The 13868-nt window shown below is 40.4% G+C and overlaps 1 protein-coding gene across 1 annotated transcript in view; it reads right to left on the reverse strand.

Moving 5' to 3' along the window:
• Positions 1-301: 301 nt before the first annotated feature.
• nlgn1 (neuroligin 1) overlaps positions 302-13868 on the reverse strand; it is a 348698-nt gene continuing 335131 nt past the window's right edge. Inside the window, exons 8-11 of the mRNA XM_038716834.1 lie at positions 12735-12895; positions 9837-9993; positions 9340-9417; positions 302-8447 (exon numbers count right to left, since the gene is read on the reverse strand). Of these exons, the coding sequence (XP_038572762.1) occupies positions 7851-8447; positions 9340-9417; positions 9837-9993; positions 12735-12895 (993 nt within the window). The 3' untranslated portion in view covers positions 302-7850. The remainder of the gene's footprint in view (positions 8448-9339; positions 9418-9836; positions 9994-12734; positions 12896-13868) is intronic.

Here is a 13868-nt window from a genome sequence, read left to right on the forward strand (position 1 = left end):
GTGTGACTGTGTGACAAATTTACCTGCTACCTATCTGTTTCCCTGAATACGGTGCGTAGGGACATATAGGCCCAAGTGTCGACAGGCATCAGCTTTTTGTCTTAATGTGCATGCCACTGACGGCAAAGCTTGTTCTGCATTCAGTGGTGGAACACTAATTTCATCCAGCAACAAATAAATTGCCAAAGTAATTTCTTGTGAGTGACAGTGGATGTAAGCTTCACCAATTAAATCAGTCAACTTAGCAGGAAGAGGCACAGAAAATAATAAATGAAGACTCAAGAGAAAAAAAAACATATCAGCATATTAAAATCATTTATTGTGCTCCAGAAGAGTAATTACTATTTAACCAGAAAGAAAGACAAGTGACAAATAATCTACATTACAAATGCCAGACCAGCCCATAAAGTGCCACCTGTTTCACATGGCATTCAAAGAACAAACCCACCTTTAGTTTTCAGACTGCTAGCAAAAACCTCTCAGGATGAAACTGAGGGTTTGGTTGTTGAAGTTTCTGCTGCGATTTGAGTTTAGAAAATGGCACGTTGCGTTACATTCATTCGCAGTGCTTGTTCCTCCCCTCCCTGTCTGTCCCGTACACTACAGCACAGGCTGACTGTCGACCACAGTCAGGGCAGATTTACACTGGAACAAAAGTGAAGCATCCCCCTAGAACAGGGTTTCTTAACGGTCTTCAGTCCCAAACGGCGTGGATTCATTCTCACCCTGCTAGACTGGCTCACTGAAACATACTGCAGTTGGGATTCAACAGAAATGACTGAAGAAATGCTACCTGGATTTGTTCGGAGTATCCCTCTTTGAATGATGGACACACAGTTTTAAAGGAGGGTGACATAGGATGGGAGTCATTCTCAACTCAGACTTTTATCTTATATCTGCCATATGGATATGCACTCTGTTGTTTCAGATGTAGTGCACTTACAAGCACACAGCCAATAAATCCAAATTCAAGTCTTATTCAGGACAAGCCAGATGTCATATGACAAATAAATTAAACAGAAAAGTAAAAATCTCAACACAGAAATTAGGCACACATTACAGAAATAAACACTGATCCATGTGTACAAGCCTCAGTTATTGACAGTGGAGTATAGTTTTAACTGATGAACAATATCAGCATATGGATTTCCATGTAAATGCACTCAATAAGGGCTCTACGGTTTACAACTATGCCATGGATTCTGTCTTTTGAAAAGATGTGTGTTTCACCAAACACAAAGGAACACACTCCTGCTGCATGCTGCACCCATTTAGTGTCCTCCAGTCTTGAGGAAATTCAGTCATGAACCAGAGATAAAATATGAAAAAGGTGTAAATTTAAAAAAAAAAAGGGGGGGGGGTATGTTTATGTTTTTATGGGCCATTGAACTTAAACAAAAGGTATACCCTTCTCCTCAGATAAAAAGTCATAAGGTTCCCTGTTAAAAGTGCCGCAGCATATAAACAGTATAAAAGTTGCAATTAAATATGAGCTTCTTTTATATTTTATTTGCTTGTTTAACTATCCAGTCATGGTTTATTGTTATTAGTTCTTAGTTTAAAGGCCTAATGTTCCTTTTATCGAAGGGTAGGTACCCCTCCTTTAAAACGAGCTTTTAAAATAATTTAAGCAAGCTGGGTTTCAGTGGAGAGTTTTAGTGTCCCATGACAGTGTAAAGGCTAATCCAAGTTTTCCATTTTGACAAGAATAAAGTCCTGGGGAAACCATGCATACTTGGTGAACACTTGCTTATGGCAGCCCCAAAACCAATCGCCACCTTTCCCAGTTCATTCTTTCATGGGCAAGTGCAGCTTTTGCCCTCTGATTTTTGTGTATATATTTAGTCTCTCATGAATAATTCAGGTGGATGGGTTTTAAACTATGAAATATATGTCGTATTTTAAGACCTCTGTTTATAGTGGCAATTTGACCAAGTCAGTGTTTCCATCCACAGTGCATGAGCTTGTGGTTATACATGTACAGTGTAAACATGAGTGTTAATTGCCATTGCCTTGAATAAGAATAATATGAGATCTTGAAATCAAAGACATGTTTGTGAACGACAATATTGCTCATCTGCTCTTACCTTTCAGGAAGGGTTAAAATCGGTTATATGATATGGAATACTTCTTTCAATTTTAGTTTACTCATCAGAAACTGGTGATAGCCCTAGTCTGTTAAGTCCTAGCCCTTACTCGAAAGCATATGTTTTAATTTAAGTGTGAGCTGAGGTTTTTACAATGCAAGCAACATCAACATTAAAGGTACCCTGTGGAGTTTTTGACCACTAGTGGTTCTGCTGAGAAATGGTTTGATGGGAAAGTTGTTGGCATCTTTTGCTCTACCAGCACGTGCATACAAATGCAAAAGTTCGTCAAGAGCATGGGGGTGGCGTGACCTACAATTGCAGGCGCCAGAAATGCATACTGACAGTTGGGGAAGGCAATGCACAATAATGTACCAACTATACAGGAATAGGAAAAAGAGGGAAAGCTTAAGAAAACAATGGAAGTTTCCAAACATTCACATAGAAAAGCTTTTCAAATGTTTTATGAGGTAGGGAATGCATTCGATATGTTTGTTAGGTCATAGCAAAGTAACTTTTTTTGTAGGAAACATTGGTTAAACAAAATAATGAAAACTTCACAGAGCACCTTCAATATCCAGCTGATAGCCACATGTATTTATGTGTTAACAAGAAGACAGAAACAGCTAACCACTAATCCAGTAATCCAGCTGACACGTTAACTTGTTAGCACAAAACTAGTAAGTGTTAATGGTGAAAAGGCTGAAATAAGTCTTCCAATATGGCTGCCAGAGAGCAATGAGTAATGTCGTATGTAGTATCTGTATTTATGTGAGTTTGTTAAGTAGGGGCACTGTGCTATGACTCTGGTAGCCTGTTATGCAGTTTATCAGCTGACACGCTATTGATCACTTTTTTTTTTGCAGTCAGCCACTAGTAATGGCTAGCAAGTGCTTCCGTCTCATAAAAGGTGCTGGGTCTTCCCTCCACAGTCAGTGAGTGGCTCCTTCCAGTCCTTCCTTTTTGAGGTACTGTGTATTTGAAATCTTTTTCACACCTTCTCAATCACCAGGGACACAGCGGCTTGCTAGTGTTTCAATCAGTCATGCTAAGGTCTACAGTAGCTGCCTCTCAATTTGTGCAGCTAGCTCATGATTTCATCAATCTCTGTCTGTCCTGCTTATGTAAGTTTCAGTGATATTAGTGAAGTTAAGCTGTCATTAGGTTTCTCAAGCAACGCAGCTAATGCTTCTCTTCAGGGGGGTGAAGGTCATCCTATGCTTTTACTTTCAGAAGTTTCACTAATTATACTGTTTTAAATTGCTTCGATTGCCAAGCTTCTCCTCTGTCAGTTGTTAGGCACGATAAAGCTATTTAATGCATTTCCTCACTTATATAACCCTTGATTTCATGAGTCATTGCAGCACCTTCTCGTCCGTCTGTCTAGTTTTACATCCTTAAGCAAGCTGGCAGGACTGCGTGTTCTGTATGAGAAATCTAGGACTGTTCTATATTTATGTACTCACCACACAAGGTAAATCTTAGCAATTGCCACTAAGTTCAAAACAGCTTCTACCAATTTCCATTTTTATTTTCAAATATGTCAGGTACTGACCAGCACTTTTCTCACGCTACAGTTGGCTTGCATTTATCACCTATCATAATCATGGCAAGTTATTAATTAGCATTCATCCTCAGCTGTCAGCTACTTAGCATGGTCCTGTAATTGCTTGACTATTTACCCATCAGTGCAATTACATGTTTAATTCAACAGGTGGCCCTTTCTTTACCCCTGTGTCATTTCTCTGGAGAGAAGTGCCTGAATTGGGCAGGTGCTGACTAATGTACTATCCCAGTCCCTGTGATATTTATATGTAATATGTCCCTTTTTACCAGCAGCATGTAACAGAATTTAGGAATTTAGAGCCAATTGTATTTTTCACAACAACACAATAATGTCTGCATACCCATATTGTGTGGCCTGACAAGACCTGACCAGTTGTATTTCATTTTTCTTTTAAAGGCTACTGCAATCTGGCAAAAGGTTTATGGGTGCCTTATAATGTAAAATGACAAAAACGCAGGTATGCTGTGACCCAGAATATTCTTTGTCAAATGGATTTCACATGAATCCAAGTGAAATGTCAACGCCAAATGTGATGGTAAGCAGGTAGATTGTGGCTCATGCTCGGATCAGACTACACACTGCCTTTTGAGATGTCAGACTACAGCTAAGTGATATGGTGGACTACACATAGCAGCCTGACCAATCATAGCTTGCGGTATTTCATGACTTGCACGACATACATAGGCCAGCAACAAATGTTGACATATTTTAACATCTATGATTGAAAGTGAACCTGGTAACATTCATTGTTACTCTGTGGTTTGTCTTTTTCTTTTGTAGTTGGTAGAAAGACAGTGAGTGTTTGGGTGCACAGCATACATATGTGTGCAAAGGGTGACAATTCACCAACATTCATGAATCTGAAATAATTATCCTTACCCGAGGGTGATTAAAAATGGTAACGGGTTTACTGAAATGAACACATCATAGAAGTTGTCAAATAAGGTGAGAGAAGGCAGAAAATGACATGCTAGCCTTTTTGTTGCAATGTCAAGAAGTATGCCAGAGTTAGTCTGCAAGTCTGAGTCTGGGTTGGGCCATAACTGGCCTGATGATACGCAGTCTGATCCCAGCAAGGCTGAAAGTTACACCATTGTTGTATATTTTAAAATAACAATTAAGACCTTCTTGCTCATTACTTTGTCTTGCATGGAAGGGATTTTTGCTGTTATCAAAATGTTCTCAACACTCACTGTCAGTAAACAATTCAACCAATATCAGCATTTAATTTTCTTCCAAAGTTCACCTCCACATCTTGTGAAATGTATTTCAACCATTTGCTTGGGTTACAAAACACAAGGTCATGTAGGTTTTTTTATATGGGTATAATAAATCTTGAGTCCAAGTGCAGGCAATCAGGTTGTTAGTCTATATACAATATCTTGAGTAGATACCAAAACACTTGGAAAGCCCAGGCCTAATTACTTAGCCCATGGATGTGTGTGTGTGGGTGTTAGCACACACATGCTCATTTGCATATGTTTGTGTGTGTGTCTGCAATCAGAAACGGGCAAGCAGAGTGCTAGGTTGTGGCCTGTCGATACAATGCCAACAGACCTACAGGATGGATTTTCCCCAGATCATGAAATTCACACTTTTGTCTGGCCCATGTGTGATAATAGCCTTGGAATCTGTCTTTTGTTTAAACCCCAGATCAAACCCTGGCAGTTCATTTCATCCAGAGAAACAATCTGGAGCAAACAGATGTAATTAGTTTATTCAATTTAAATCTTATTCCAAAAAGCAATACTCCCTATGACAGACTAGATTTTATCCCCCCATCCAACTTATCTGCTGCAGTGTTATATGGGGTAACAGTAGTCTGCACTCATTATTTTGAATGACTGCACAGTGCCTGTGAGCGAGCCAAAAGGGGCAGGATGTATTCTCACAACAGAGGCCTCCACACATCTACACTTTAGTGAAGGGAAAACAGGGAGACAAGCGTTTCAGCTTACCAAGTAGCATCTCTGCGCCAGCATACAGATCTTATATGAGCACAATAGGCTTGCCATCCAGGGTATTCCTCTCTCTGTCTGTTTTGAAGATCACCAATTTACCCCGGCAGTGACTCTTAAGCGACTGGATCCGACTGCAGTCTGCTTTGCTGTGTAACACATTCCTACTCCGGTGGCTAACATTGTTAGCTGCTGAGGCTTCACTGACCTAAAGATGTTAGCGATGGCAGACAGCCTTGCAGGAGACGGTAAACTGAAGGTGGTGTGGATGCGAGGGGAAACCGTTTTGCTAAACAGCCCAACCTGTCAGCTCAGTAGAAAAGATGAGCCAGTAGAGAATCTTTAGTAGAAAAAGACTGGGGCCAAAAAAAAAAAGTAGGAGCTCTTTAAAGTGAGGTAAAGAGGTGAGTCTGTGGGTCTCAGCTGTTATGGGAGGCCTTTCTTCTTTCTTCCCATAACACAATGTGCCTCACAAAATGGTCAACCTTGGCTAATGATGAAAACTAGATGAATAATGCATCATGGGAATTGACCTAGACTCATCCTGGCCCCTCCTCTCATCCACCTGCTGAGCATGTCCACCCAATGTAATCTGTCTGTGCTTGGCCTTTGACTTGTGTTAGTCACGTACAGGCATTCATATTAAAACAGCTCTAAAGAACCTGGCTAGAAAAGAAAAGCTACATAGCCCAGAGATTCACTCTTCCATCATATTTTTCACTTTCACCCTTCATTTTTTTCATACCTATGGACATCCACGGTCAGTCAACGCACCCTTCAGTTAAAGAAAAGAAAAATGGGCGATGGAATAAACAGTGCAGGTAATTACTTCTATACGGTAAAGTGGTCCAATAGGTAGAATAACAAAGAACATTGATCTCAACTGAAGGTACAATGAGTTTGATTGATACAGTGTAATGTGATTTAACCACTATCAAAAAGTAGTACCAACACACAGAGTACAAAACTAGTCCTTATATGCCCAGCTCCACTCAAGCTATATTATGTTATGCAAGAAAGTTTTATCATATCCCCAGCCCCTCCCTTTTCTGTTCCCAAATTTGAGCCCACAACATCCACAACCTGGAACTGCATTTCCCATGGTCCTGCAAGGGTGTGTGTTTTCCTGCAATCCAATCAGGAAATCCATCTGAAATTGCCCCAATGCAAGGGAGAGGATGAAAATTATTCTTAATAATGACATAATCAGCAGAGCAGCCATCAAGCAGATAAATTGTCATGCGCATCGTGCTAAAATATCCAATTATCCTTTGTCCCCCAGCTCTCTGTGTTGAAGTTGGAACTGCCAGAAAGCCAGTAGGTGGATCCTCACTTCCCACTGGTTTAGTCTTGCTGGCAGGTTTGCAGTATAGATGCCCCCCAAGAGAAGAGGGCTTAAACAGCCTTGGTGCTTAGTGTACAGATCTAGATATGTAAATAGGTTCTATACAATAAAATTGTTCCCGATCCTCAAAAATAAATGGATGAAAAGTATTTGTGACATTTTTTTCCTCAAAATGGTTCCATTGTGCATACAGGGTTTCTTTTTTTTCCTTTAAGTTCAGTCCTTCGCTCTATTCAACAATTGTTTTTGTTTTATCTTACATAGCCTCCATTTATGAAGTTAACACATGCCTAAATTGGTTTGCGCCGCATCTACTCTGTGCCCCACAGTAATCTGCAGTGCCAAAGGAAAACAATATGTTTTCTTTCTTTTACAAAGTGCTCCCCTCTTCTCACCTCCGAGGCGTGTCTGATGCTCTGTTCTGCTCCCAGATAATACTGTCAAGTAGTCATTTGTCAAAAGATCCCGAAGGCCATATCTGTCGCTAGAAAGAAAAAGTAGTTTACTGTACCTTGTTTTGCTGCAATATTAGAACAAAAATAATAATAAAAAACATCCTCCTCTTTGTTTTAGCTTGTGAGGTTGTTTTTCCTTTAACTCATAATTTGTACTTTTTTCTTCTTGTCTTTTATTTTTCTACAAAAACATAATTATACTTTTTTTTCCTCAAGTCCAAACCCCCCAGAAAACCCTTTACTATATTCCCTCCGGTATTAACAGGGTGTCGACAATCCCAGTGTAATTCCATGGGTGTCTGGCGACTCCAGGCTGGCGTTTCAGCTCCTGACATATCTGTGTTTGTCAGCATGTCGGCCTTAAGTCTCTGCTACAGCAGTGGCGTTAGATTTTGCCTCAGCCATCAGAGTCCTGCCTGCGTGGGTACATCCACAGGGCTATACCCGGGTGGTGGAGTGTGAGTGCGGATGGGGCAGGGTGTTATTCTGCCCGCTGCTGGGGAAGGTGTTGAAAGAGTGGAGTGAGGTGAGCCCCCCCATGGTGCTGGGGATCATGGTTATGGTGTTTGGCGTCATGAGCGGGATGTCGTCCGGCGAGCGCCTCATGGCCAGAGTGTAGTCCGGCGGGCAGGCAGTCCTCAACACCATGTCGTGCGGGTGCAAGGAATCGCCCACTCCCCTGCAGTCCCGGTCCAGGTCAGAGTGCTGCTTCATCTGCAGGGACATGATCTCCTCCTCCTGAGTGTGAGCCAGGTCGTTAGCGGCGCTACGCTGGGGGCTGCAGCGCCTGTGGACATCATGCCGGCGCTTGTCCTTCTTGTAGTAAAGTGCGGCAAAGGCCAGAATGTTGAGGAAGAGCAGGGAGGCTCCTACAGCGATGGTCACAGACAGTTCAGTAGAGTAGTCACGCTGGTCCACCAGGTGTGGCTGGTTGTGGCTGTCCTGGGTCTCGGTGGGGAATGGAGTCGGGTTGGGGCGCTTGGTCACCAGAACCTTTGTCTTCGGGGTGCGGTTGGTAGCCTCTGGAGGAGGGATCTGAAGACAGGAAGAACAATGGTCAGTAAATAATTGATTTGAATAGTTTGGTCACTAAGTGCTAGCCACTAGGCTATTGTGCCTAGTGGATCGCACTGGGGCCTCACAGCAAGAAGCATCCCCGCCTGTCTGTGTTAAGTTTGTATGTTCACCCCGTGTCTGCGTGGGTTTTCTCCGGGTGCTCCCGTTTCCCGCACCATCAAAAACATATTAACAGGGATTTAATTAAATTATTATCCAATAGTTCTTAAATCGTATTAAAACTTGCATTCCTTGATAATACAGTCACTCCTGAAAGTAGTTAGCAATACTGTAAATGTTGCTCTCTATTGACTTGCACAGTCTCATACTGCACATGGGGGAGGTTCATCTATTCTGTTTTCAGTTGTGAAATCATTCTGACAGAGAGTAGGCTAAGATTTGGGTTTAGAATAGCATGGTTTGTTTCTTCCAGAAATCAATACACAACATTTTGCAATAATCTGAGCAGCCCAAAACTCAATTTAACTTAAAGCACTTTTTTATTAATTGAACACCTGATATGCTGTTAATGGGATTAGAATGACGAGTAGAAAAGCTGATGTAGATGACAATGTTTGGCTCATGATATGAGAAGATGTGACTTCCCTCCTTCAACATTCTGAAACAACACCACTGTGTGACTAAAAAGAAGCATTTGTTTGTATAATACATTAATATGCAACACGTCATATCATGTCAACCACAGAAGTAGGAGCTCACACTTGGGGGCAGGATTAGACAAGAGTTGGGTTAACAAAACATCTGAAAATTGCAATTTAAAACTCTGTTTTTAAGTTGCTTGGGTCTACTCCAAAACCTTTGGTAGTTATTTTTTAGAAGCAGGATGAGATATTGATGATTTAGTACCAACCTTGGTGGTGGTGGGGATGAGCTGGGTGACCTCGTTGAGGCTGTGCAGATGAGGAACCAGCTCCAACCACAAGTTGACCTGAGGAAAGGAGAGAAAATATGAAGTGGGACACAAATTTAGGATGAGAATGTAATCATGTTGATAACTCGGATGCTAATATTTCAAATTAATCTCATTGATTCAGAACCTTTGCTTTGCTGAGGGCAATTGTTGGGCTTCTGTAAATAACACCACAGAGTACGGTCTAGACCTGCTCTTTTATGAAAAGTACTGTGAGATAACTGTTGTTGTGATTTGGCGCTATTACATAAAACTGAATTGAATTGAATTGAATTTGCATTACTTAAAATTAGGCAGGGGTATGCCACCGTGTTCTTGATTCTGGAAAATGTTATGAAACCCAAAGATAGCTGGTTTAGCCAATCTTGCACATTGTACATTTAAACAGCCAGAACAACACCAAAACAGAAAGTGCATTCAGTAATATCTGACTGTACCTTGTTTGCACGGTAGTGCTCTTTGACCCGGGGCTTGAGGCCAATGTGTAGGTAAAGCTGGTCTTTCTGGTTGTAGCGTGTCCATGCCACTTCTTCAAAGCGATTGGGCTTGGTGTGGATGAACTTCGTGTCCTGGGGGACAGGCTGGTTTGGGTCCCTGACAAAAAGAGTAAAGGTTGAAATAATTCACAGAAAGGTGAAATCTGCTGATGGTTTTATGGCAGAACACAACACAAGTTCATTTGAAACGCAGAAGTAGTAGACACACTGCCTCCCATAGAAGATGCACTCCTCTCCAGGGCTATCAGTAATAGTTATGTCACCTTGTGGTTGTTTACTTTAGGGGACAGGAAGAACTAAACTTAAAGGTGGAGTGAACCTTTTGAGACACGACTGTCTGTTTATTAAAATTTTAATTTTGACCTAAGTATAGCATTTCCCTTAGGCTAATCAGTGTAATTAGGAAAATAATGGGATGCAGTGGTGAGATGCAGCCCCCAGGTTTCATCAAATATTAATCAACAGTTTCTGAGATATCACACCCGATAAAATCAAAAAAGGGTCAAAGGGGGTGTGATGGCTCACAGATGATTGGGTTTCAAATGATTCCGATTGAATGAAAAAGTCTTAAGATAGCTAGTAACCTCAGAGGCTTTCCTAATTTGAAGTTTTATTCAAATGCTAAAGAAAGTGCATGTCATAGTTTTTAAATTATGGATGTCTAGTTGGCAGTGAACTTATTTTATACATAAAAGAAGCCTCCAGCCAAGGAATATGTTTGAGTAAAGATGCAGTTCAAGCATGCTGATGATTTACAGAAAGCAAATGCTTCAGCAGTTGCTATAAAGCGAAAAAACAGCTAGCAATTATTTTAATCTCATGTACAATTCACTTTTGGTAAACATCAGAATTAATCCATAATAAGAAATAAATCAATAATAATACATAATTAACATAACACAAAAACGAACCACTCTCTAAAAGCAGGTCAGCAACCCCATATGAACACCCCATCTTATATTCACTATATACAGAGAAGCTTACAGAGCACATTGCACGTGGGAGCCTGTGCTAAATAGACCCACTTACACTTAATCTGAGCAGAGCAGAGCCAGCCATGTGAGCTATGGAAGCCCATTCAGACCCACTGAGCGCCCCATTGTCTCAGAGCAGCATATGGAGCCAGCCAGACCTCATCAGGAACACGCTTAACCATTCAGATTGGTGGCATAAATCTCCCAGGTACCCGGCATTTCACGTCAATTTGAGGTTATATATGTAGATCATTAGTGCCTTTCTGTTCCCTTCAGGGCTATTGGGCAGTGCACAGAAAAAAGCCAACCCCCCCCCCCATTATGCTCTCGAAAAACAATTAGGGCCATGACTATATGCTGAAAGGCAACGTGAGACAGAAGGGGGGGAATTTTTTTTTTAATTTTGTCCCATCGAGAATGTCAGTCTTCAGGCTACAGCCATTAATTAAGAATGTATTTGAAGATATGTAAAGGGTATCTGCATAGAATACCAATTACACTGTACAGTCCATAAAACACAATAGCACAATTCACTACTCCTGATCATCAAATGTTGGTTAATATTGTGGAAACACAATTACAATGAAATTATCAATTAGTTCATGGTCTTGTTATGGTAATGGCATGCTGATCAAGTGCTGTAAGAGCGATTGCAGAACAAATGCCTGCAAAAATGTTTCAATAACCCCATGGCTGACCTTTAATAGAACTCCTGTATATGAACGTGCCCAAGCTTGTTAACCAGGTTGCTCCATAAACAATGACTGGACAGATGATTTGGAGAATAGACATACAAATGGAATACTTTTATTAATTGGTTATAAATATTTTTCATAATTCCTCCTTTTCTGTGGCACAGCTTTTATCATTTTGATGGAAAGTGCTCTCTGTGGCTTTTTGTAAAAAATAAAAGGTAACTTTGAGTTCTACAAGAAGCTAGAATGTCATGAAATCTGTCAACAGAGGCTTCAAGTGGATATTGTTTTTTTTCTTTAACATCAGTGGCGTAATCAATTTTGTGTGCTAATCTTGAGTTCATTGAATGCATTTACATGTACCTAAGTAGCAGGTAACTCAAAATAAATATGGTTACTCTGTTAAAATTGACATTGGGCACAGGGTAATCTCAGCCTAATACCACCATATTTGTGTTAACTTTTAAGTTAAACTTTACATTTCTTTCAGAATGCATCATTATATTTGTAATTGCAGATTTGAATGTATCATAGTTAAACACAAAGTCATGACCTGACTGCCTCACACAGACTGCAGCCACAAAAATGACTGTAGAGTTGAGTCAAGTTCTCTGTCTGAAAACCCAGTTACTTCAGTGCATGTACTGATTGATTGAAGTTGATGCTAGCCATTTGGCAATAGCATGAGAAAAAGAGGATAAAGCGAGCTAATGCACATTATCAAACAATTAAAGTTTGGGTAGGAAATTTATTTCAGAAGACTTTTTTGTTAGATTTGTTGACATTCTCTTTACATCTCAACAGCACTCAATAAATCAAATGCTCTGAGACAAAATTGACAAGTACAAAGGCTGTGTAAAGAAAAACACAGAAGAAATTTCAGTGTAACTATTACAGACATCAATTCTGGCATGAAAGGGATTAGCCATTATTTTCAGCACAATGAATGTACCCGACTGTAATAGCTGCAATCTAGAGCATGGGTGTTTAGTAAGTTTGAGTTGAAGCTACTTCATTAGGTGCACTTAATACATAAACTTAGTCTTTCAAACTAGTTTACAGTACATTTGAACTCAGTTAACACACTTTGTGTTAAGATGGCACTGCCCAAGACCATGGAGATAACATACAGTAGGTTTTATTGGCCCAAGATTGCAGTGTCACCATACCCTGTCTTGGCAAAGTTTGTCCAGTATGTCATGACCACGGCACTGAGCATCACGTCGTTCTTTGAGAAGTTGCAGGGGAACAGCTCTGTTGGTCCAATCATCGGTAGGCCAAACACATATGGGATCTCATCGCCATGTGCTGCGTCGGCCCACGGCGGTACCTAATGAGCAGCAGATGAACCAAATCAGATCACTATTATTACATTTATGTGATAGATTCAGGACACTGAAAAGCATTATTTTTGCTGCTGACACACAGTTGATATTGTGATGATACACACAGACAGACAAGCTGGGAAAATACAATATTTTTTGAGAGAGAAAAGGGGAAATGAGATACATTTTCAATATTATTTTGCCTACCATATCTGGCTCACTATTATGTGTATAACAGAGAGAGACAAGATGAGAAATATAGCGATGGTGCAGAAGGAAGAGGGTGGCTTTGAGCTGAATTTTAAACTTAGGTGTCGGAAGTCCATGTTACTTGCTGTAGCCTGTTGAATTAAAAATATGCCAAAAGAAAATGTGGGATTGAATCACCAATCCTCGCTTTCTTTTAGGACTGAGTAATTGGTCTGCATAGTTGTGTATAAACAAATATGCAGAAAGTAGTTATTCAACTAAAACTGGGAGTAGGAGTTAGGAAGCTTAAAACTAAAAAAACAAAACATAGGCTACAAACTCAGACTGTTTTTGTGCAATGAAGTACTCTTTGTACTGTAAGGTAGTCTTCACGTCACAAACCAATTAAGTAGCGTGCTCTAAAAGAATCTGAAGCAGATTCCAAATCTTGCTTTCCAAATCTGACACAAAGAAACCTATTCCAAAACTTTGCGTGGAGGCCACAACAGACATTTGAAATGGTCAGTAATAGTCTTGTTGGATTACAGTACAGTACTGGAAAACAGTACAATAGAAAATCAAGTTGCCTGTAATGATTTTATACATTTAAAGCCTCAAAGCTGTGCAATTGCATTCATACAGTAGTCAATAGAAAGAAACAAATGGATGCAAAAACAGGCTAGTTTGCTCCAGATGTCATTTTGTTTTGCCCTAACCAATTAGTAGAAAGTGACGTTTTCATTCTATATTAGTCGACAAGAAAGGCCCAGTAGCAGTTGGTATGATATT

The sequence above is a fragment of the Micropterus salmoides genome, unplaced genomic scaffold, assembly GCF_014851395.1.
Source record: "Micropterus salmoides isolate LMB-PRFRI ecotype aquatic unplaced genomic scaffold, ASM1485139v1 Ms_hic_scaffold_13, whole genome shotgun sequence".
In the NCBI taxonomy this organism is placed as follows: domain Eukaryota; kingdom Metazoa; phylum Chordata; class Actinopteri; order Centrarchiformes; family Centrarchidae; genus Micropterus; species Micropterus salmoides.